At 44.0% G+C, this 26,382-nt stretch overlaps 1 protein-coding gene across 1 annotated transcript in view; it reads right to left on the bottom strand.

The window, feature by feature from the left end:
* The window catches only part of LOC309556511 (uncharacterized protein), a gene marked incomplete at both ends in the record, with an annotated part of 159,225 nt that overhangs the window by 119,477 nt on the left and 13,366 nt on the right, over positions 1–26,382 (bottom strand). Inside the window, one exon of the mRNA XM_082258960.1 lies at positions 14,557–15,117. Coding sequence (XP_082115086.1) covers positions 14,557–15,117 — 561 coding nt within the window. The remainder of the gene's footprint in view (positions 1–14,556; positions 15,118–26,382) is intronic.

Genomic DNA, 26,382 nt, shown 5'->3' with positions numbered 1-26,382 from the left:
TACCCCTAAAAGGCTAGGAGTAGGGGGAGTATGGAACAGGCAGCACCCTCAAACCTTCAGAAGTATGAGATGAACCCCAACAACTTGGAAAGGTGGATCTCTCTCACACGTACCAACACAGACTATCCCCCAATTTAACTGATCCCCAAAGGTTTTTGATTAAATAGCGGAATAGAAAATATGATCCAAAAAAAGTGTATGTATATCACACGTACACAACCACACTAGGCCCCAATTACTATTGTTTGTACCCCTAAAAGGCTAGATGAGGAGTAGGGGGAGTATGGAACAGGCAGCACCCTCAAACCTTCAGAAGTATGAGATGAACCCCAACAACTTGGAAAGGTGGATCTCTCTCACACGTACCAACACAGACTATCCCCCAATTTAACTGATCCCCAAAGGTTTTTGATTAAATAGCGGAATAGAAAATATGATCCAAAAAAAGTGTATGTATATCACACGTACACAACCACACTAGGCCCCAATTACTATTGTTTGTACCCCTAAAAGGCTAGATGAGGAGTAGGGGGGGTATGGAACAGGCAGCACCCTCAAACCTTCAGAAGTATGAGATGAACCCCAACAACTTGGAAAGGTGGATCTCTCTCACACGTACCAACACAGACTATCCCCCAATTTAACTGATCCCCAAAGGTTTTTGATTAAATAGCGGAATAGAAAATATGATCCAAAAAAAGTGTATGTATATCACACGTACACAACCACACTAGGCCCCAATTACTATTGTTTGTACCCCTAAAAGGCTAGGAGTAGGGGGAGTATGGAACAGGCAGCACCCTCAAACCTTCAGAAGTATGAGATGAACCCCAACAACTTGGAAAGGTGGATCTCTCTCACACGTACCAACACAGACTATCCCCCAATTTAACTGATCCCCAAAGGTTTTTGATTAAATAGCGGAATAGAAAATATGATCCAAAAAAAGTGTATGTATATCACACGTACACAACCACACTAGGCCCCAATTACTATTGTTTGTACCCCTAAAAGGCTAGGAGTAGGGGGAGTATGGAACAGGCAGCACCCTCAAACCTTCAGAAGTATGAGATGAACCCCAACAACTTGGAAAGGTGGATCTCTCTCACACGTACCAACACAGACTATCCCCCAATTTAACTGATCCCCAAAGGTTTTTGATTAAATAGCGGAATAGAAAATATGATCCAAAAAAAGTGTATGTATATCACACGTACACAACCACACTAGGCCCCAATTACTATTGTTTGTACCCCTAAAAGGCTAGATGAGGAGTAGGGGGAGTATGGAACAGGCAGCACCCTCAAACCTTCAGAAGTATGAGATGAACCCCAACAACTTGGAAAGGTGGATCTCTCTCACACGTACCAACACAGACTATCCCCCAATTTAACTGATCCCCAAAGGTTTTTGATTAAATAGCGGAATAGAAAATATGATCCAAAAAAAGTGTATGTATATCACACGTACACAACCACACTGGGCCCCAATTACTATTGTTTGTACCCCTAAAAGGCTAGATGAGGAGTAGGGGGAGTATGGAACAGGCAGCACCCTCAAACCTTCAGAAGTATGAGATGAACCCCAACAACTTGGAAAGGTGGATCTCTCTCACACGTACCAACACAGACTATCCCCCAATTTAACTGATCCCCAAAGGTTTTTGATTAAATAGCGGAATAGAAAATATGATCCAAAAAAAGTGTATGTATATCACACGTACACAACCACACTAGGCCCCAATTACTATTGTTTGTACCCCTAAAAGGCTAGATGAGGAGTAGGGGGAGTATGGAACAGGCAGCACCCTCAAACCTTCAGAAGTATGAGATGAACCCCAACAACTTGGAAAGGTGGATCTCTCTCACACGTACCAACACAGACTATCCCCCAATTTAACTGATCCCCAAAGGTTTTTGATTAAATAGCGGAATAGAAAATATGATCCAAAAAAAGTGTATGTATATCACACGTACACAACCACACTGGGCCCCAATTACTATTGTTTGTACCCCTAAAAGGCTAGATGAGGAGTAGGGGGAGTATGGAACAGGCAGCACCCTCAAACCTTCAGAAGTATGAGATGAACCCCAACAACTTGGAAAGGTGGATCTCTCTCACACGTACCAACACAGACTATCCCCCAATTTAACTGATCCCCAAAGGTTTTTGATTAAATAGCGGAATAGAAAATATGATCCAAAAAAAGTGTATGTATATCACACGTACACAACCACACTAGGCCCCAATTACTATTGTTTGTACCCCTAAAAGGCTAGATGAGGAGTAGGGGGGGTATGGAACAGGCAGCACCCTCAAATCTTCAGAAGTATGAGATGAACCCCAAAAACTTGGAAAGGTGGATCTCTCTCACACGTACCAACACAGACTATCCCCCAATTTAACTGATCCCCAAAGGTTTTTGATTAAATAGCGGAATAGAAAATATGATCCAAAAAAAGTGTATGTATATCACACGTACACAACCACACTAGGCCCCAATTACTATTGTTTGTACCCCTAAAAGGCTAGATGAGGAGTAGGGGGGGTATGGAACAGGCAGCACCCTCAAACCTTCAGAAGTATGAGATGAACCCCAACAACTTGGAAAGGTGGATCTCTCTCACACGTACCAACACAGACTATCCCCCAATTTAACTGATCCCCAAAGGTTTTTGATTAAATAGCGGAATAGAAAATATGATCCAAAAAAAGTGTATGTATATCACACGTACACAACCACACTGGGCCCCAATTACTATTGTTTGTACCCCTAAAAGGCTAGATGAGGAGTAGGGGGAGTATGGAACAGGCAGCACCCTCAAACCTTCAGAAGTATGAGATGAACCCCAACAACTTGGAAAGGTGGATCTCTCTCACACGTACCAACACAGACTATCCCCCAATTTAACTGATCCCCAAAGGTTTTTGATTAAATAGCGGAATAGAAAATATGATCCAAAAAAAGTGTATGTATATCACACGTACACAACCACACTAGGCCCCAATTACTATTGTTTGTACCCCTAAAAGGCTAGGAGTAGGGGGAGTATGGAACAGGCAGCACCCTCAAACCTTCAGAAGTATGAGATGAACCCCAACAACTTGGAAAGGTGGATCTCTCTCACACGTACCAACACAGACTATCCCCCAATTTAACTGATCCCCAAAGGTTTTTGATTAAATAGCGGAATAGAAAATATGATCCAAAAAAAGTGTATGTATATCACACGTACACAACCACACTAGGCCCCAATTACTATTGTTTGTACCCCTAAAAGGCTAGATGAGGAGTAGGGGGGGTATGGAACAGGCAGCACCCTCAAACCTTCAGAAGTATGAGATGAACCCCAACAACTTGGAAAGGTGGATCTCTCTCACACGTACCAACACAGACTATCCCCCAATTTAACTGATCCCCAAAGGTTTTTGATTAAATAGCGGAATAGAAAATATGATCCAAAAAAAGTGTATGTATATCACACGTACACAACCACACTAGGCCCCAATTACTATTGTTTGTACCCCTAAAAGGCTAGGAGTAGGGGGAGTATGGAACAGGCAGCACCCTCAAACCTTCAGAAGTATGAGATGAACCCCAACAACTTGGAAAGGTGGATCTCTCTCACACGTACCAACACAGACTATCCCCCAATTTAACTGATCCCCAAAGGTTTTTGATTAAATAGCGGAATAGAAAATATGATCCAAAAAAAGTGTATGTATATCACACGTACACAACCACACTAGGCCCCAATTACTATTGTTTGTACCCCTAAAAGGCTAGATGAGGAGTAGGGGGAGTATGGAACAGGCAGCACCCTCAAATCTTCAGAAGTATGAGATTGTGTTCACTGTACCCCACAAAGATTGAGTTCACTGCACCCCACAATGATTGTGTTCACTGCACCCCACAAAGATTGTGTTCACTGCACCTCACAAAGATTGTGTTCACTGTACCCCCCAAAGATTGTGTTCACTGCACCCCACAAAGATTCTGTTCACTGTACCCCACAAAGATTGTGTTCACTGCACCCTAAAAGGATGTTGTTCACTGCACCCCACAAAGATTGTGTTCACTGCACCCTAAAAGGATGTTGTTCACTGCACCCCAAAAAGATTGTGTTCACTGTACCCCCCCAAAGATTGTGTTCACTGCACCCCACAAAGATTGTGTTCACTGCACCCCAAAAAGATTGTGTTCACTGTACCCCCCAAAGATTGTGTTCACTGCACCCCAAAAAGATTGTGTTCACTGTACCCCCCAAAGATTGTGTTCACTGCACCCCACAAAGATTGTGTTCACTGTACCCCACAAAGATTGTGTTCACTGCACCCCAAAAAGATTGTGTTCACTGTACCCCCCCAAAGATTGTGTTCACTGCACCCCACAAAGATTCTGTTCACTGCACCCCACAAAGGATTTTGTTCACTGCACCCCAAAAAGATTGTGTTCACTGCACCCCAAAAAGGATTTTGATCACTGCACCCCAAAAAGGATGTTGTTCACTGCACCCCAAAAATGATTTTGTTCACTCCACCCCAAAAAGATTGTGTTCACTGCACCCCACAAAGATTGTGTTCACTGCACCCCAAAAAGATTGTGTTCACTGTACCCCCCAAAGATTGTGTTCACTGCACCCCACAAAGATTCTGTTCACTGTACCCCACAAAGATTGTGTTCACTGCACCCCAAAAAGATTGTGTTCACTGCACCCCAAAAAGGATGTTGTTCACTGCACCCCAAAAAGGATGTTGTTCACTCCACCCCAAAAAGATTGTGTTCACTGCACCCCACAAAGATTGTGTTCACTGCACCCCAAAAAGATTGTGTTCACTGCACCCCAAAAATGATTTTGTTCACTGCACCCCAAAAAGGATTTTGTTCACTGCACCCCAAAAAGGATGTTGTTCACTCCACCCCAAAAAGATTGTGTTCACTGCACCCCAAAAAGATTGTGTTCACTGCACCCCACAAAGGATTTTGTTCACTGCACCCCAAAAAGATTGTGTTCACTGCACCCCAAAAAGGATGTTGTTCACTGCACCCCAAAAAGGATTTTGTTCACTGCACCCCAAAAAGATTGTGTTCACTGCACCCCACAAAGGATTTTGTTCACTGCACCCCACAAAGATTGTGTTCACTGCACACCAAAAAGGATTGTGTTCACTGCACCCCAAAAAGATTTTGTTCACTGCACCCCAAAAAGATTGTGTTCACTGCAGCCCAAAAAGATTGTGTTCACTGCAGCCCAAAAAGATTGTGTTCACTGCAGCCCAAAAAGATTGTGTTCACTGCAGCTCACACACAGAAAAATGGATGTGGATCACTGACACCTGCCTATCTCCAATCCCACACCACACAGCAATATCGATTGTAGTTTGTAGAACACAGTTTCCCTAAAATTCAGCAGACTCTGTCCCTAACAGGATTGAGAAGAGATCGTAGATCAGGATTGAGTGCAGATTCACCCCACCCCCCACACAGCAATATCGATTGTAGTTTGTAGAAGACACTGACCCTATAATTCAGCAGACTCTATCCCTAAAATGCCTACAACTCGCCCTGCCTAAACACTCCGACCTGTCCCTCAATTCTATCCGGACACAAATGGTTTTTTCCTGCCTATCTTTCCCTAATCAGCAGCCAGCACATTGATGTGTGCTCTGTCCCTTAGCTAAGCAGCAGAATGACGCTGCTGCGGCGGCTGCCTCGAACTTATAAAGACTTGGTCACATGCTTCAGACGGCCAATCACAGCTACTAAGACATTTGCAGGCATGGCTGGGATGGCTTAAGGCACACCAGTTAAACGATTGTTGATTGGCTGTTGAAAGCCCGCCATGAAAAGAGCGCCAAAGCATGCAAAACCCGGAAATAAAACGACCGAACACGGATTTTTACCCGAACATACAGTAAAGTGTCCGTGTCCGTGTTCGGGTAAAAAAAATCCAATTATTCGGTACGAACACGAATAATACAGTCCGTGTTCGCTCAACACTATATATAAACCAATCAGTTTCCAGGTTTTATTGCCAAAGCTTAATTGAACAAGCAGAAGTTAGAAGCTGATTGGCTACTATGCACAGCTGCACAAGATTCTGAGTACTCCAGTTTTAGTAAATTTCCCCCAGAGTGTCTCAGTCCCCACACAAACTGGGGACACACTAAGCTATCCCTCATTAACATACAATGTCTGAGGCCAGCTTCTAAATTTTTGCAATGCTTTGTTAGGACAGACAATGATCAAATCTAGTTTACAGCTGATAATGAAGAGCTGCCAGCAAAGTAGAGATAGTTAATTATGTTAAAGCTGAAGTTTAGGCATGGCACATTTTATATAGTGTTATTGGTCCAGATTAGAACAATGTAAGTATGCATGTTCCATACCTGGAAGATCCCTGTGGAAGCTGGAAATCACCCTAGTGGGCACTGCTACTCCAGTTATCTCCACTAGTTTCTGGGCCTCGTGCTGTGCAGCTTAGCTGTAATGTGAACACAGTAGGTTGTTTGCTCAGCATGAGTGCAATTCAGGGAACAGTTTGCAATTTCTCAAAGAATAGAGGTGGGGATCGAGACATCACCACCCTGCTCCTACACTTTGTCCAATCAGACAATGCTTTGCACTCATTGAGAAAATGCTAAATGTTCCTTGAATGGCACTTGTGGCAAGCGACTGCCCTCCTTTGTTCATAATGCGGCCACTCAGCATGGGACCCAGAAGCTAGTGAAGATCACAGGAGCAGTAGTCCCAAAAACAGTGATTTCCAGCTTACATTGCTGGAACAATGTAATTTTATAAAAATTGTCATAGCTAAACCTCAGTTTTTTAAAGTGGTTGTGAACCCTCACATATACCCAGTGAAGTGAACAGCCTCAGATGATACACAGAGATTAAACAAATCCTCCTACATAGGTTTTACTTGTTTATCTGTAACCCTCCCTTCCATACATCACTTTCAAAGGGGCAGAAAAGTGTTAAAATTCTTCATCATCTGTTAGTATCACAGAGGAGGGGGTGGAGAGGATGCAGTTACAGTGTGAGAGAGCTGATTAAAGGTAAAGGAACACACCCCCCTCCACACAGCAGAAGAATTGTGTTGTGAATAGACAAACTGCGTGCTGAGCTCCCCCCTCGACACACATTTTATCTTCCAAGGGCCCTTGGAAGAGGTACTCTGATGACGAAACACATTGGGTGGAGCCTCGCGCTGACATCACCGCATGCCCAGAACTAGACGTCCCTGCCGGCATGGTTATTGTTTGTATTTGCACGTAAGATTTTTAACAATTGTGAGTGTATAAGCCTATTTTAATAAGTACATTTTTAGTGATTTATTGCACAATGGGGAGGCGTTTCTTTGTTTCCTTTACATGATTACCCTTATGTGGAGTTGTGGTTGGTCGGTTCAGCAGTTGACCTTCTAGGGATAAAAGATCATTGGGAAAATAAAGTGACAGCTTTGGAGTGACCCTTTATGCAGTACATGACTTCTCTTGAGTCATGAAGTTCTGGGAAGCAGTTACCATATCACAGTGTGGGTGACGGTGGCTGTTGGTGACACAGTTTTGGTGTTAAATTTCACTTAAAGAGCACTACATCATGGATATTGTAACTGTCCACTTATCACTTTAAATCTTTGTTCAGCACTTACTGCCAGGTGGAACCTTTCTGCCTTCCTTTTGGTTCCCTGAGGAATGTTTAATCAGCAGAACCACTAGACCACTCCTCCTACTCCTCCTTCTCTAGCTCCGAGGTAAACTTTCTTGTGACTCAGATTTCATACAGAGCAGGTCAGCAGCATTTAATGGAAAGACGATTGCTAAAGAGAGGATTTGTAAGGTTTAAAGTTTGCACCCCTTGGCAAGCGGAGCGAGGTATGCAGTAAGAGTGCATTATATATAGAAGTATATGGGGAACTTCCGGTTCCGGCGCCGCATGGATTAGCTGGGCCCTTAGCAGCTCCCGCGGTGTGGCCCGATAAAGCGGCATAAAAATCATGCCTGAAGCCTCCAGCCTGCCTCAGCATACCCCCACCTGCCTCTGGAACCCGCCCGGACCCGGTGGTCATCCGCACTTTATTCCGCCATGGAGCAGTATCTTGAAAATCCGGCCTCGCGGCCTCCGGGCTCGGCGCAAATCGAGGCCGCGGTCGTGGCCTACTCCGGCAAAGCGCCGGAACCTGTGGACATGGACACATCCAAGCTGCCAGAGGAGGATTCCCGGCCACCCAATGCTGCACTCTCCTCTGCTCCAGACCCCTCCACCGACAGGATTGCTAAGGCGGTGGTCGCTTTGCTCACCCCCACGATCACAGCATCGGTGGAGCAGGCCGTGGCTGCTGGCATGGCTGCAATTAGGAAGGAGCTGGAGTCTCACTCGCACCACCTCAATGAGGCAGAAAGCCGGATCTCCAATGTGGAGGATGAACTGTACCAAATGCAAGGCACAGAGCAATCTCAGGACAAACTGAACCGCCTTATCATGGACAAACTAGAGGACTTGGAAAATAGATCTCAGCGGAGTAACTTAAGATTCATAGGGATTCCAGAAACCGTTGCACCTTCAGCCATCCCAGAACTCTGTGCGCGGAAAATCCCAGCAGCCCTGGGCCTGCAAGGGACTTGCGTAGTAGAACGGGCTCACAGAATGGGTCTCTACTCAGAAGAACGTAAGACCCCTCGCCCTATTATCGCGAAATACCTAAATCACGCAGACAAATCTGACATCTTACAGAAGTTCCGCCAAACTCCTCATTTCCAGATCGAAGGTATAAGAATAAGAATAAGATAAGAATAAGAATAAGATAAGAATCTTTGCAGACTACTCAGTTGACGTCGCAAAAAGAAGCAAAGCTTTTCAGACCGTTTGCTCACAGCTCCATCAGGAACGCCTGAAGTTTACCCTGGACTATCCGGCGACGCTGCGCCTTCGTGCCCCGAACGGCAACCAACTCTCCTTTCAGGATCCCGCAGAGGCAGAAAAATTTGTCCGCTCTCTCCATCAAGGCGACTCAGGTCATAACACCGCTGCTAAAACCCTTTCTTTTCCCAGACCGGACGTCCAACACAGCCCCAGAAAGGAATCCTCAAAACGGCAACTGTACTCGGATGTGGTTAGCTCTGGCCGCTCTGGTCCCCCCCCCCCCCGCTGACCCTACTCATGGTCTCGTTGTGCTTCCTCTCACTGAGTGGGCCATAGGAACGCTTTCCTCCAGGCCCGGCTCCCGGGTGGCCCCTGCCGTCTGACGGCGGAAACCGTAAGCTCATCCTCTACTATCGGAGACTTGTTATATGTTTATTGCATAGTTACTGTTATTATTGCTCTGCTGTTTGCATGCTCCTTCCCTCTAGACTGTTTTCTATGCCATGGCTGCACCATGCTCTGTCGTAGGTCGCGACCCAGGTTTCTGCAGACACGATCTTTAGTAGGGCCCAATTCGCCCCGCTTCGTCTCTGGAGTCACACTTGGGGAGCTGTGCTCCATCGCATACCCATGCGGAAAAAAGTGAAGTCCTTGCGACTATGTTGTTATGCTTATTTTGTCTTTTTTGTTTCTCCCACCCAGTTTTCCGGTCCCCTTTTTCCCCAATCCTCCTTCCCCAGAGGTCGAATCTCCAACGGTTGCTACACACATTTGGCGTACTCTTCCACTCACTTGGCGGTATCACTTAAGTTGCTAGTACTCTGCTCTCCTCATGACTATGGGTAGGTTCTCTCTTGGTTATTGCACACATCTAATCTCTCAGTGTAAGCTATGACGCTGATATCTTGGAACGTTAAGGGTCTCAGATCCCCGGCTAAGAGAATGAAAGTCCTGAGGCATCTCAAACGCCTCCGGGCTGATATAGCTCTTATCCAGGAATTGCACCTTCCAACGGACATGGAAAAACTATGGGTGGGTAAGGTGGTGGGCTCGGCAGCGATCGGGCGCAAAGCCGGTGTTCTCATCCTATTCCATAAACGTCTCCCAGTAGAAATCCTTTCGGTGGATGCGGACTCAGAGGGTCGCTATGTCTCGGCTCACATCCGCATCCATAGCAAGGAATTTGTCGTGTCTAATGTGTACACTCCCAATGTTTTTGACCAGTCCTTCTATTCTGCGTTATCCACACGATCTCTGACCCTTCCACATGTCCCGCGTCTGCTGGGGGGCGAATTCAATGCTGTTATGGACCTGGTTCTTGACAAGTCATTGTCCCCTTCGGCTTCGTGTCCTCGCACAGTCGGTTCTCCCACACCTCTAGCCACGCTCATAGACTCTCTCTCACTGACGGACGTATGGCGCCACTTCCACCCGACTGACCGTGAATATACCTTCTACTCCCACCCTCACAAAACTTTCACGAGAATTGATTATCTTTTCTGCTCGGACTCCCTCCTCTCTCTGGCACAGGACGCAGTTATCCATGACATGGCGATATCGGACCACTCTCCTTATCCCTTGACTTGACCGGCTCCCCGACTGTCCCCCTGATCTGGCGGTTCCCCTCCTTCCTTGCCAAAAACGCTGACTTCAAATCGTATCTCGAACGTGCATGGCAGGAATACTCTGATTCTAATGCGGCTCATTCCACCTACCCCCATTTGTTTTGGGAAGCGGGCAAGGCCTTTCTAAGAGGCCGTATTATATCCTATGCGGCGGCGTACAAACGGCACGCTAACAGTGGCTATAAATCAGCGAGCGAACGTCTTCGCGAGGCGCAGCGAAATTTACTTCTGACGGACACCCCGGCGGTTAGGGAAACTTGGCTCCTAGCCAAAAATAATTTTGACGAGTGGGCTGACAAAGTGGAACGCATCCGCACAGCTCACCTTGCCGCGTCCTTGCGCAGGTTCGGCAATAAGGCTGGCAAATTGTTGGCGAAGATGTGCAAGGGTCGGCCGTCTCCCACACATATTGGGTCTCTGCGGGACTCCTCGGGCACGGTCGACTCGTCTCCTCACGGCGTGCAGCGCATCATGAGAGACTTTTACTCCTCACTATATGGTCCGGAAGACGTGGACGACGCAGCGGGTAACATGTTCTTGTCGGGCACGGGACTCCCTCTCATCAGCTCTGAACATCTAGACATGTTAAACGCCCCGATATCGGCAGAAGAAGTCGCGCAAACGATAAAACACCTTGCGGCTAGTAAATCACCTGGGCCAGACGGTCTCACAGGGGAATTCTACAAATCAATCACGGCTAGTTTAGTTCCTACTCTTGTGGCGGTATACACGCACATATGGGACGGTGGGCCCTACCTGCCGACGGGTAACCAGGCTATAATCAAACTGCTCGCAAAAAAAGGGAAAGACCCACTAGAACCAGGGTCGTATCTCCCTATTTCACTACTTAATCTCAACGTGAAAATTTTATCGAAAATCGTTGCCTCATGCCTGGCGCTTATCATGCCCCACTTGATTCATCCGGCTCAATCCGGTTTCACCAAAGGCCGTTCGGCCACGGCTAATATCCGGAAGGTGTTACTGGTACTTGAGCAAGCACGGTTGCACCATACCACGGACCTAGCTATAGTTACTTTAGATGCCGAGAAGGCATTTGACAATGTCAATTTTGTCTGGCTGCGTAAAGTCCTAGATACCACGGGTTTCCAAGGCCCGTTTGTCCGACTGATAACCTCTATGTACACTTCCCCAACTGCTAGACTCTGCGTAGGAGGTTCCATGACTGAGGACTTCAGACTATTCAAAGGTACACGACAAGGCTGCCCATTGTCCCCGCTACTGTTTATCTGGCGATGGAACCCCTGTCCAGGTATCTCTCTGGTAAAGCTCCCCTACACGGTGTCCGCCTGGAACGCCATGACCTACGGATCTCCCTGTTCGCCGACGACGTTCTCCTCTTCACCTCATGCCCTTCCGACGGCATACCCACGATTGTCTCCACTTTCGATGCGTTTCGGAAATGCTCGGGCCTCAAAATTAATTACTCCAAGAGCGAGATTCTCCCCTTGGGATCGGGCACGACCCGCGCTTGGGAAGCAAGCTCCCCCTTCAAAATTGCATCGCAGTGTATTACTTATCTCGGTATAAAAATTGGGAGGACCCCCGCCTCTATTTACGCTCTCAATTACCCGCCGCTGTTTGCCAAGATAAAAGGGGAACTGGAAAACTGGAGGGAACTACCGCTGTCTCTCTTGGGGAGATGTCACTTGATAAAAATGGTCAGCTTTGCCCGCATTTTGTACTCCCTTCAAACTCTACCATTATTGATCAAACATAAGGATGTCCAGGAACTTTCCAGGGCATTTTCCCGATTTCTTTGGAGAGGTAAGAGACCTCTTATTTCCTCAAAAAAATTGAGCCTCCCCAGGCGAGACGCTGGTATTAATCTTCCTGACTTGCGATTGTACAACTTGTCATGTTTATTGAGAGTGGCATTGGACTGGATATCTCGGACTTCGCAATTCTCGAATTAGGAGTTGGAATCCCAGATGTCCGGCCCATTTACATTATCTGCCCTCCTCCATGCCAGATGGGCCCAACTTCAACCCAACCTACGTCATAACCTGCTCCTGAGGGATACGGTTATTGCGTGGAGGGAAGTAAGGAAGCTTTTAAAGTTGCCTTTGTATTTCTCCAAGTATCTTCCGATCCGGGGTAATCCTGCTTTCCCCCCCGGTTTGGACCATGCGGCTTATAAAGGATGGGAATCGAAAGGACTGGTCAACTTTGTTCAACTTTGCAACCCCCAAACGGGACTCCTGCTTTCTATTCCTGAAATCTCGGAGACACACGATTTGCCGACCTCAGATTCCTTCTACTTGACGCAGTGCCGCCACTTTGTTCGTAGCGCCTTAATTAAGCCTGAAAACAGGTTCCGACTCTCACTCATTGACACCCTTCTGGACTCTGGCAAGTTCACCATTTCAGATATCTATAAACCCCTTTTACAGCACTGTCCACCCGCTTCCTTTACGTCTTCCGCTTCGAATTGGCTCAAGGACTTCCCGGGAGAGGACACATTGCCCAAGATGATTAGCGGTCTCCGGACCACTCTCGGACTCACCCCTAACTCTATCTGGAAGGAAACCCAACTCAAAATCTTCCACAGAGCACATGTCCCGTTCCTATCAGACAAGACGATCCCGGATGCTCATAAATGTCCTCTATGGCTTGCTGAGCAACCTTCCCTTTTCCACAAGTTTTGGGACTGTTCACCAATATCAGCGTTCTGGGACCAGGTCCTTGCATTCATCGAAACAGTTACCAAGCTATCTGCACCGAAAGACCCTCTTCTCTTGCTGTTCGGCTACTGGGACAAGCGTCTACAGAAATGGTCAAGCACCTCGACCGAACCTCCTCGTCTTTGGATCCTAACCACATTACTCATTGCCAGATGTTTGATCTTGAAACACTGGATAGCAACCTCTCCTCCCCCTATATCTATGTTGCTGTCAGAGCTAACCACACTCCTTTCCATTGACCGCCTCAACACAGACTTTACGGCCCTCTCTGCGGCCAATGCCTTTCATGCCAAATGGAACGTTTTTCTCAACCATATGTCTAAAACTCTGGACTTCCCCCTTGATAACTTCACTTTTCTGGTACATGATCCCCTCACCGGTGCAACCCCCACAATGCCGTGTCCCGCCCAAGACTAGGTCATTGAGTTCTGACCGCCCCTTCACCCAATCTCTCCTCCTCCTGCTTGCCGCAGGTGGGCTTTCTGCCCCAATTATTCCCTATGTACTGTTGTTTATTTTGCCTCCATGTATCTGCAGATACCTGTTGTATGTTTTGTTAAACTTGAAAATTTTAAATAAAAAAAAAAAAAGAAGTATATGTTGTTAGATATAAATTGTGTCCATGCTGTTAGTTTAAATATGCTATAGATAATCCAAAGCATCTTGCATGTGGCCATGTTTCCTTAGATGTTTAATGTCATTTAGATATGTGTGCAGACAACTGTAATCCACCTTGTAACTTCACATTTGTAATTAACCTTGTAACCCCCTTTTTGGTGATCACTGTAAACAAATGTATTGTATGTCGTTTACAGTTTTCACGGTGCTATGGTGCTTATGCTTATGGTTTACGGTGCTCAAGGTGCTAAAGAGATTAACGTTCAACCCTCCTGCACACCTTTGATGCAAAAGAATAAAAGTACTGCACCCGTCAGAAGCTCTCCTCTCGTTATTTATTCAATGCCATAGGGGCCGCTACAGATATACTGATTCCAGCGGGACTTTTTTGTGGACTTTACATTGTTTATGACTTGTATTTTTGTGTAACATATTAATGGTGTTATAACTCACTGTATATGTTTTATGTTCAGTTATAGCGCAACACTATTTTATATATACTTTTGATGGGAGTGATACTTTCTCTTATGTGTTTTCAGCTTTAGCATTTCACTTTGTTAATATTTGCACACGTGTGTGGTTATTTTTTCTATTTATTGCACATGTATACATTTCTGTCTTTATGCGGGTCTTTATGTTTATTAGTTTTCCATCTTATTATTTTTTTTTTCTAAATTACTAAGATTTTGAAGTCAAACACATCAAGAAAGCATATCCATATAAAGTAATAATTGCAGTACGTTACCTTCACATATCTTTTGCTGCATTGTCTCCTTAATCCTATCTATCGTGGTGTAGTCCTCTGCATACAGCACATAATCTGTGGAAGGACTATTGGCAATAGCCACAAGCTCAGACTTAGTTATTTCAGAACCAACTCCAACCGCAAACATAATTATGTTTTGTGCTCTGGCTTGTGCAGCAATCTCCACCACATCATCCTGGGACTTGCCATCTGTAACCACAATACCAATCCTGTTCTTGGTAAGGTTAGGCCTTTGAGAAGAGGGAAACACATTTTCCGTGGCAAATTGAATTGCTCGACCTGTCTGGGTATTGCCTCCCAGATATTTCATACTTTTCAAAGCACTGATAAGTTGCTGGTTTGTACGATGTTGTCCAAGTGGAAATTCTAGCCTTGGTGCGTCACTGTATTGTATCACAGCCACCTGAGTGTAGGCAGGTCCTATGTCAAAGCTGCTTGTGATGTTTATCAACCAGTTCTTTGCTGTGTCAAAATTGGCATACCCTACACTCCAGGAGCCATCCACAATGAACACTAAATCATTCACCGCAGTTCTGCAACCTGTTAACATAGAAACACATATTATTTAATTTACTTCTCATATATGACACTTATTGTTTTATACAATGCCAGATATCTTCTTTAAAAAAAATAGCTGCATTTATGTTTCCATGGGTATGGCCACCTTGTATTCTGTTTTTAGCCGTTTATCCAAAAAATCCTCAACTTAAGTAAAGATGGGGAATACTTTGAGGTCACATGACCAAATGTGTAAAAACAGGTCTTAAAATGGTTCAAGTAATAAGCCACAACATGAATCATTACTTCTTGCCTCTGAAGTAACTTACCATCCACAACAACATATAGCAGTGGCTTGAAATATTCTAAAGGCCCGTACATACGATAAGAAAATCTGTAGAGAAAATTTGTCCGATGACCGATCTGCCGATTTTCGGATTGTTAGTATGGTGCTTTCGACAGCCAACTCTGACTTTTCGGCTGACAAAATCCTGATGTGCAGGCTATAAAATTTTGTTGTCCGTAATACAACGTCCGATTTTCGTCATATTACAGATTTCGACAGAAAAAAATCTTAAGAGCAAGACTAGGCATGCTCAGAGAGAAAGAACACATACAAAGCAATCCAACACATGACATCACTTCTGAAGTAGAATTCTGTCGTACGGGAAAATTCGTATGAAAATAACCTCTTCACTTTCCACATCAGACTATCATGCCACAAAAACGGACGACAGTTTGTTCAATATCTGATCGTGTGTACGGGGCTTAACAAGATCTGCCTGCCTGTCCTTGACTCTTTTCCTGTCCACCTGGGAGGAATGGATGTTTATGCTCACCTTTGCATGTTCCAGCACCACCTTTAGCAGTGGGAACCCTTCAATATGGCCAAGTCAGGTGTACAGACTCAACTCAAATACACAGACTTTATCTATAGAGTATGTGACAGAAAACTGAAATATCAGTTTTGGGTAGACTGACCCTTTAATGTGTTAGCTAGTACAATAAAGACTTTCATGCTTGTTTTATTCTTGGCTGAAAAATAGCAGCGTAGCAAATGGACTTGACAAAATGACGAGAAATGAGTGTACTTCCAAAATGTTAACACCTCACAATTCCTAAGGATTTTGTGAATCACTTATTGTGTTCCAGAGAGGATGAAAACCTGAACTTCATTTTCCCGTAATTTTCAAAGTTTTGCTTTTCAGGCCCAAACTTGTTTGAGTACTTAGAACTCTGTCCCTGGCTCCGCTAATGTATGCTGACTCCAAAAATAACTGGACACTCATAAAGTATGTTTAGGAATTATAAAAACAACAGATTTCTGTTCATAATACAATGTCTGTCTCAAAAAAGAAGACCTGAAAAGGTACTGTTTTGGCACAAACCATGCCTCTGGTGTTGAAAATATATTTTCAACTGCAGTTTGGCAGTTTGTCTTTATGTGTGTAGTTTACCACTAAACCTATTTTCTCACTTTGCTTGCTAGGAGTCCTACGTTGCAGAGGTAGAACAGGTGGAGCTTGGACACATATGTCATTAAAGTGGAATTGAAGCCTAACTCTTATGCTGGACATAGACTAGCTGAAAAATCATTTGAAAATCTGTCATTTGGTCCGATCGTTTGTTTTTTGTCCAGGTAATGGGCACAAATAGAAAATTGTTTTTTAACTTTTCAGAGCCGAAAAATCGAAGGAACAGTTTGGAAAATTCTGCCGAACGAACGATAAATTGAAAGGTTAATGTGTTTCTCGGCCAAACTGTTTGCACTAGGGATGTGTGACAAACTGAATGAAAAACTGATTCATTTATGTCCATTGAACGATTTATAGTTCAAAATTTGATCATTACATGATGGCATGATTGTCTGATCTCACGGCCGATTTTTCGCTTTTCGAAAATTAGATTGAATGATTTTTCATCTAGTGTATGGCCAGTTTAGTCCCTGTTCACATTAGGCCAATTTGACATGCAATTTGACATTTGTCAAATTGCATGTCAAATCAGAGCCTATTGCTGGCAACGGCACCGCCCAAATCGACACAGATACAAAAAAGTAGTTTCTGCACTACTTTTGGCGACTTCGGAGGTAATTTCAATAGACATCTGTGCATGAACCCCCCACGATGTCTCTCAACAGCTGGGAATTTCAGGAGTGGTGATGTCACCAATAGGCTTCCATGGCCCATCTGTTTCCGGCGTTCCCTCCTCTTCCTTGCTGCCACCGCTCACTAGCACAAGGGAGACAGAGCTGCGGGATCATGTAACTGGCCTGGAGTGGACTGAAAAAAGGTAAGCATGCACATCTTTTTTAACTATTGTACACAGCATAGGTAGCAGGAGGGGCAGGGGACATTTTTAGGAATAGTTTAGAATAGTGTTAGGAATGAGTTACATTTTAAAGAGGAACTTAACTTTAGAAGCTGTGATAAAAAAAAAAAAAAAACAGGGGGAAGACAAAGGACTAGTAACCTGTATTGCCTGTTTCGTCTCCCTGCAGTTGATAGTTCACCATTACTGACTTACCATGCCTTGTTCTGCCCTGTGTCTCTGGTGGCCACCTTGGTAGAGGCAGGGCTTTTCTTCCTAATTGTCAGATCCTCCAGCAAGGAGAATAGTGAGCAGCACAGTAGTAAAATCACCAAGATCTCACTGTGCAGATACGTACTGTAGCTAAAAGACTGTAGGCACCAGGAAATACACTGCTATTATTTGGGGGGGGGGGGATTCCAGGCAAATTACTGCTTAGGCACAATTCTGTTCCCTAAAAGATAGGAACTATTTTATGTTTTGAGTTCTGTTCCACTTTATATGGTAGACCTTCAGCCAGAATTAGGCAGGCCATACATTATACACTTAATGAAAAAAAAATGTGTCGGTTCCACCAACCACACATTGCAAGTGGATGGGGGAATCACTCCCGCTGTACTGTTGTGTTCTCATTGGGGGGAAGCCTTGCCATAAGAACACAATGATCAGTGTTGCCAGCTATACTCATTCGGGAAAAACCCCAAAGGATGGTTGTACAGAAGTCAATCAATAGAATAATTTCTGTACAACCAGGTTGCCTATCCATGGATCGAAATTTGACCAGTCCCTACTGAACCAGATGAATTTCAATCCATGTATGGCCGGTATTAGAGTCATAAGGAGGTAATAGGAAGCAATACCTTTCTTAGTAAATAACATTCCTCCTTGCTAATCTTTCGAATAGGGCTTTACTTTAACTTCCTTAGTAAGGATGACCATTTATTAATGTAGAACTAAAGGTTGATGATTCCTGTCAGTTTTTTCTTTCATCTGTGTCCAATTGGAGAGATTTCTATTTACTTCTTGTCCCATAGCCAAGACAAGAAGCAAGAGGAAATCCCTCCAAAGCGAGGGGATCCCTGGTTGTCACCTGAGTCACCAGAACTAGTGTCCCTAATTGGAAGATTTCACCTCTATTCCTGTTCTGGTGACAACCCAAAACTTGAAATTTTCTTTTACGTTCACTCTTAGTAATAATGAAAAACAGGACAAATAGAGAGGGTGAATCTTCCTAGTGGGGGCAGAGACTGCAATAAAAAGGGCGTTCTAATCCCTCTCCTTTCTAACCAAAAAAAGTTTATTTTCCTTTGGTTATACTCTAAAGGCATATTCCCCCCCCCCCACCCTCTTCTCTTCAATACGTGGAGCCAATCCTAGTCTAAGTAAAACGGGGACATAAAATATTTTGTATCACTATGTCATTTATAAATATACTGACAAGTATGTTTAATTTGAGAACCACTTTTCTGTATATATGCCCCACAAAATCCCTTTTTAAACATAAATCTGCCATGAAGTGCCATACTTGGTAGCATCTGGACCATTCAAAATGCCAGCCTATCTTATGTTCTATCTGTATAGTTTTTTCTTAAAAAATATCATATCATGATTTGGTTTGAGAACCTTTAAGTTGCTTTTCTTTTTAACTCTTTATTTAGGGCTATGACAAGGGTCCAAGCATAGGATTGCATTTGCCAGCTTCTCTGGTCCAGCTGAGAAACAACTCTAACATACTATAACAATGGGGATATCACAGAAACAAAATATCAACATCACAGAGCTTAAAATTGCATTGATACGTTGTGTTTTATACGAAGTCACGTGGTTTGCACCATGGAAAACCTCTACTTTTTATCTCAAGCAGAGGATAGCTTGCACCAGTGCCACTTTTAGTTGAATTTATCAGTTTATATATCTACTTTTTGTGTCTAAATATATTGTATAGATCAAGGGTGTAAAATTCAATTTCAGCGTGGGTCGCATCAGAATTAAGGTTTCCCTCATAGGGCAGGTTGTGTCTGTAAGACTACACAAATTTATCCAGGGCTTTTTTCTTCAGAGAGTAGGTGCAGGAACCCCCACCCCCGAACTGCAATGAACAGTGGCTGTGGTCAATTTGCACCAACAGTGGGAGTATCCTAAAAGGGAAGAAAAAACCAGGAGTACATTATGCGCAGGGTTCAGGGATGCGATATGTACAGAGTGTTGAATTCAGAGATGCGCTGTATACAGAGTGCAGGGTTGCAGAGTGTGCTACATACAGAGTGCAGGGTTCAGCTCTCTTTCACAGGCTGACCACATCTCACTTCCACCCCCTTGGCTTTGACTTCTGCACCACTGTCCCATATCCCCCACCTCTGCAAACATCTGCTTCCACAGGCCTCATCACCCCCTAAAGCTTCCTATCCTCTCATCTACCCAGTAAGATGTAGATGGCAGTAAAGCTGGCTTCGCCTTTCTCTCCCATCTGTAGGGAGATTATTGGTTGACATCTGTGCATCTGAGCACAGATCGGGATCACAGTGCAGTTTACTACGTGATGCCCCATCCCACGCTGCGCCTGCATTTCCCAAGTGCCAGCCATGAGGGCAGGGCAGGGCAGGCAGGGATTTGTGAGAGACCCTGAGAGGAAATCTGTCCTTGCAACCACAGAAGCATTGTGACAGTGGTGAGGGAGGAGCGGAGTTCCGCCACGCCCTTGGTGCAAGGGCCACATGAAATGGCCTGGAGGGCAAGGTTCGGCCCACGGGAATTGTGTTTGATACATGTAGTATAGATAAATATGAAACATACCTGCTTGAGCATCTTCTTCACTTACTTGTTGTCCTTTTAGTAAGTGTATAAATACTGTGAATGCAAAAACTTGTAATGCCCAAGTAGGTTTCATTTTGTGGGTTCAAGTGATCTAAAATAAAAATAAAATTATGTCTTTGACAGGGAAAAATATCATTATACTATAGTGACTTTGTGATAAGAGATGCAGATTGCAAACACGGACAATGCACATAGTGAAGGACTATTAATATTGCACTTACTGTATATGTCAAGATTCAAGTCTGGAGCTGCCAAGAGAAAAAAATATATATACTGTATATATAAATGTCTTTTAGCCAAACTGATGTATTTATCATTTTGGTTGTTCAGCTACATGATCCATCAACTCGTAAGGATGTACAGTGGGTACGGAAAGTATTCAGACCCCCTTAAATTTTTCACTCTTTGTTATATTGCAGCCATTTGCTAAGTTCATTCTTCTTCCTCATGAATGTACACATAGCACCCCATACTGACAGAAAAACACAGAATTGTTGACATTGTTGCAGATTTATTAAAAAAGAAAAACTGAAATATCACATGGTCCTAAGTATTCAGACCCTTTGCTCAGTATTTAGTAGAAGCCCCCTTTTGATCTAATACAGCCAGGAGTCTTTTTGGGAAAGATGCAACAAGTCTTTCACACCAGGATTTGGGGATCCTCTGCCATTCCTCCTTGCAGATCCTCTCCAGTTCTGTCAGGTTGGATGGTAAACGTTGGTGGACAGCCATTTTTAGGTCTCTCCAGAGATGCTCAATTGGGTTTAAGCCAGGGCTCTGGCTGGGCCATTCAAGAACAGTCACGGAGTTGTTGTGAAGCCACTCCTTCGTTATTTTAGCTGTGTGCTTAGGGTCATTGTCTTTTTGGAAGGTAAACCTTCGGCCCAGTCTGAGGTCCAGAGCACTCTGGAGAAGGTTTTTGTCCAGGATATCCCTGTACTTGGCCGCATTCATCTTTCCCTCGATTGCAACCAGTCGTCCTGTCCCTGCAGCTGAAAAACACCCCCACAGCATGATGCTGCCACCACCATGCTTCACTGTTGGGACTGTATTGGACAGGTGATGAGCAGTGCCTGGTTTTCTCCACACATACCGCTTAGAATTAAGGCCAAAAAGTTCTATTTTGGTCTCATCAGACCAGAGAATCTTATTTCTCACCATCTTGGAGTCCTTCAGGTGTTTTTTAGCAAACTCCATGCGGGCTTTCATGTGTCTTACACTGAGGAGAGGCTTCCGTCGGGCCACTCTGCCATAAAGCCCCGACTGGTGGAGGGCTGCAGTGATGGTTGACTTTCTACAACTTTCTCCCATCTCCTGACTGTATCTCTGGAGCTCAGCCACAGTGATCTTTGGGTTCTTCTTTACCTCTCTCACCAAGGCTCTTCTCCCCCGATAGCTCAGTTTGGCCAGACGGCCTGCTCTAGGAAGGGTTCTGGTCGTCCCAAACGTCTTCCATTTGAGGATTATGGAGGCCACTGTGCTCTTAGGAACCTTAAGTGCAGCAGAAATCTTTTTGTAACCTTGGCCAGATCTGTGCCTTGCCACAATTCTGTCTCTGAGCTCTTCAGGCAGTTCCTTTGACCTCGTGATTCTCATTTGCTCTGACATGCATTGTGATCTGGAAGGTCTCATATAGACAGGTGTGTGGCTTTCCTAATCAAGTCCAATCAGTATAATCAAACACAGCTGGACTCAAATGAAGGTGTAGAACCATCTCAAGGATGATCAGAAGAAATGGAAAGCACCTGAGTTAAATATATGAGTGTCACAGCAAAGGGTCTGAATACTTAGGACCATGTGATATTTCAGTTTTTCTTTTTTAATAAATCTGCAACAATGTCAACAATTCTGTGTTTTTCTGTCAGTATGGGGTGCTATGTGTACATTCATGAGGAAGAAGAATGAACTTAAATGATTTTAGCAAATGGCTGCAATATAACAAAGAGTGAAAAATTTAAGGGGGTCTGAATACTTTCCGTACCCACTGTATATTGTTTTCTCTGCTTCTGCTACCTGTTCTGATTCAAGTAGAACGCAATAGTCAATTTTCACCTTCCAAATTTCCCATTGTCAGTGGGCATAAAAAACGCAGTTCCCTTTCAGCAACAGAATGTTAGTGATTGTGGCAAAAAGAGAGGACTGTGTAGAGGAGCTGGAACTATTACGATTAACCACTTCAGCTCCCTTCATGACCAGGTCATGTTTTGCTATACAGCACTGCGTTAATTTAACTGAAAATTGTGCAGTCATGCAACGCTTTTTCCCACAAATAAAGCTTTCTTTTGGTGGTATTTGATGTGGTTTTTATGTTTTGCGTTATAAACAACAAAAGACCGACAATTTGAGTGTTTTTTCACTGTGGGGGAAGTGCTTTTACTAGGGGAAGGCACTGATCCATGTACCTGTTTTACAGAAACTTAGGATCAATGCCTTCCCTGCTGACAAAACGGTGATCTGCCTTGTTTACATAGGCATACCGCCGTTTTGGTTCTCTGCCTAACCATCGGCGGGTGCCAGCGTACATCCAGTCCATGGTACCTGCAGATCAGCTCCCGCTGTGTCTAATTACAGTGGGTTGCCAGTAGAGCACAAGCGCACCCAGAAGTGTCAAATCACGTACCAGGTACAGTACTTAACCCTGTCCCAGTATATATGCTGGGGGCGTTCGGGAACTGGTTAAGAATACTTCAGCATGGCCATTTACAGAATTCCATCAGTAAATGTTCATTGTTGAAAAAATATATATTTTCAGCTCTTGATATATTAACATCTAAAAAATGTTTTAAATGAAACAAGAGGCACAGAAATTGTCAGCAGATAGAGAGGTATCATTTTAAATCATCACTAAAACCTCTACCTACGTAATTACTGTGTTTTTATTAAGAAAAATAATGTAGAATTTAGGTTTGTAGTGCAAAAGAATGCCTTCACTTTGAATATTACCAGTTAATGATGTTTTTTTTTCTACAAAGGACCTATGATTTATAGTCACTGAAGTGAACAAACTCTCATTGCCTAAGGTAATGCATAGATGAAAGTGCAGCCATCAATTCTTCTTCATGTTCAAAAACCTGTCGGTGTTTACATATTGTACAGGCTGAGGAACTCTAAAAAATGAAAAGGCCTTACCCTCCTTCTATATGGATTTATTATTGAGGGTGAGATGTCAGTACTATTCAACCTTTTTACTCACCTGGGCCATTTATCATTTGACCTCTGTCTTGTGGGGCATTTGCTAATCAGCGGACTTCTGAAAATTGTTAAAGAAACACTTGAGGGCCTTTCAGAGGGTACTAAAACAAGCCTTTTGAGGCAATTACAGGCACTTTCTCGGAATCTGTAACTATTAGCAAGAATTTCCAAAAACTGACTGAAAAAAAAAAAAAAATCGGACTTTTTGTACTGCATATAATTTTACTTAGAACCAACAAGGTAAGTATAACTATATTGGGCATTAATTTACTCGTAGTAGTTAGGGTTGCCACCTCATCCCTTTAACCAAGGACACGTATTAATTACACAGGTTCAGAGGCTAATATAATGCACATAGGGCACTAAGTGAGTTTAATTACCACTGTAATCAGCCACAGAACCTGTGTAATTAATATGTGTCCCTGTTTAAAGGGATGAGGTGGCAACCCTAGTACTAGTAGTATTACCAGTAATGATTATCCCCATACAAAAGTAAGTTTTGCAAGGACCGGCCGCTAGCATTAATCATTGCGTTCTCCTGGCAGGGATGGCTCCCTGTGCTTGCAGGAAAGAAAATCGCAACATCTATGGCTGGCCTAACTTTAGGTGCTGAAGCCTTAGTTGAGTCTTATGTGCATGTGAGCACTGGGAAATGCACATGCCTGTGAGCATCGATATCCCCATTTTGGGATGCTTGGTTAGGAGAGCCAATAAGAAATGCTGCAGAGTCAGCATAGGTGTTAGAAGGGAGGAGGGAACAATTTTAAGATTAGTTAGGTTTATCCCAGATTTCTCAAAGTCAATAAACCTCAGAGGTCTGAGAAAGGGCGTTTGTCTCCCGAAACGCGTCAGCTTTCCAACTGCAGAGATTTGGTATCCCCGTTACTGGAGTTGTGAATGATATGCTTTAAAACCTCTTATGTTTGTGAGCATGTCTTTGGCTTTTTTAAAAAATACTAATTGGTGTTGAAGGTAGTAATGCACTAGGTGTTTGCGCCCTCCTTTTTGTCTTTATCCCAGAATTCTACTTTAATTAAATTTGGGGAACTCTACTTGTAATAATGTATTTTCCTAAAGATTCGAAGAAAGAGGGTCTGCATGAAAGGCAGGCAGACAGATTCTAAGACTAGAAATTCTGACCCTGGCTGATATATGAAAGATCTGAGCTCCTGTTCTGTCTTCTAGTTCCAAGTCAGTGACACAGTAGGTAATGAAACCAGGATTGATATGATAGCCACAAAGTGTGCACCTTTAAAAACAGGTCAGCTATATTAGCTTATATAGTTCCACTCTCAGGCTGGCTTCAGATTGTGATCTAACTGTGGTGCATTTACATGCATTATGTCATTATGAATGGGCTGCCAGTACATGGCAAAGAACCAAAAAAATACATGACCCTTTTTTATTTCTGTTTCTGTGCTGGGTGTGCTGCATCATGGGTGACTTTACAGCTACCCTCAGTGTGCCATTCTAAGAAAGCGTTGTGTAATAGTGTGCACTGGGCTAATCTGCTGCAAAATGGGCCTATATAAACTATAATACCATAAGTATCGGGACACCTGCCAAGGGCCGCTAATAGCGGGGGGACCACCAGTCCTCCTGTAGGGGACCCAAGCACAAAGGGGGCCCAAACAGCACGGGGAATAAGTGCGGTTGGACAGAGGGGCAATTACAGAAGGAAGTCTCTCTGCAGCAGCTAAAAGCCAGTTTCTTCCTCTCCTGCCAGCTTTCAGCTGCTGCGAGGAGAGACACAGGGCATCATTCTTGTAATTGCTTCTCAGACACCAATCCCCTCCCTGTTCTGCCTGCTTCTGATTGCCTCCCCTCCCCATGTGCCCCCCTTTATATGTGTATCCCCCCCCCCGTCCTGTAAAAAAATGTTTTTTAAAAAATAATAATAAAATATTGTAATAAATAAATATATAAAATATATTATTAAAATATTGTAAAATAAAGTAATTGCAAATTTTTTTAACATTTAAAAAAATGTATAATTATTTTTAAAACAAATGTAAAAAAACTATTAAAAAAGGGCTAATTCACACATGTTATCTGTTATGTTTGTGTCTGCTAATAATGATTTTATGAAAATATTGTCTTGATATATTCGAGGGGGGGGGGGGGCACCCTGCCAGGTAGGCTGCACAGGGCCCCGTGATTTATAACAGCAGCTCTGGGCCTGCACTTACATGCACATGAACTTTAATGGTATCTCAGTCTTAGTCCGTAGAGTTCAATATTGAGTTGGCCCACCTTTGCAGCTATAACAGCTTCAACATTTCTGGGAAGGCTGTCCACAAGGTTTAGGAGTGTGTCTATGGGAATGTTTGACCATTCTTCCAGAAGCACATTTGTCGGGTCAAGCACTGATGTGGACGAGAAGGCCTGGCTCGCAGTCTCCGCTCTAACTCTTCCCAAATGTTTTCTTTTGGGTTGAGGTCAGGATTCTGTGCAGGCCAGTCAAGTTCCTCCATCCCAAACTCGCTCATCCATGCCTTTATGGGCCTTGCTTTGTGCACTGGTCCAAATCGTTTGGTGGGGGGGGATTATGGTGCGGGGTTGTTTTTCAGGGGTTGGGCTTGGTCCCTTAGTTCCAGTGAAGGCAACTCTTAAGGCGTCAGCATACCAAGACTTTTTGCACAATTCCATGTTCCCAACTTTGTGGGAACAGTTTGGGGATGGCCCTTCCTGTTGCAACATGACTGCGTACCAGTGCACAAAGAAAGGTCCATAAAGACATAGATGAGCAAATTAGGGGTAGAGGATCTTAACTTGCCTGCACAGAGTCCTGACCTCAACCCCTAAGATCTCCTTTGGGATGAATTAGAGTGGAGACTGCGAGCCAGGTCTTCTCTTTGAAATCAGTGCCTGACCTCACAAATGCGCTTCTGGAAGAATGATCAAACATTCCCATAGACACACTCCTAAACCTTGTGGACAGTCTTCCCAGAAGAGTTGAAGGGTGGACCAACTCAATATTGAACCCTACAG

Source organism: Pelophylax lessonae (assembly GCF_965119305.1).
Source record: "Pelophylax lessonae genome assembly, chromosome: 5".
Taxonomy (NCBI): Eukaryota; Metazoa; Chordata; class Amphibia; order Anura; family Ranidae; genus Pelophylax; species Pelophylax lessonae.
The sequence above is the reverse complement of the archived record's forward strand: the minus strand, read 5'-3'. Positions and strand labels throughout refer to the sequence as shown.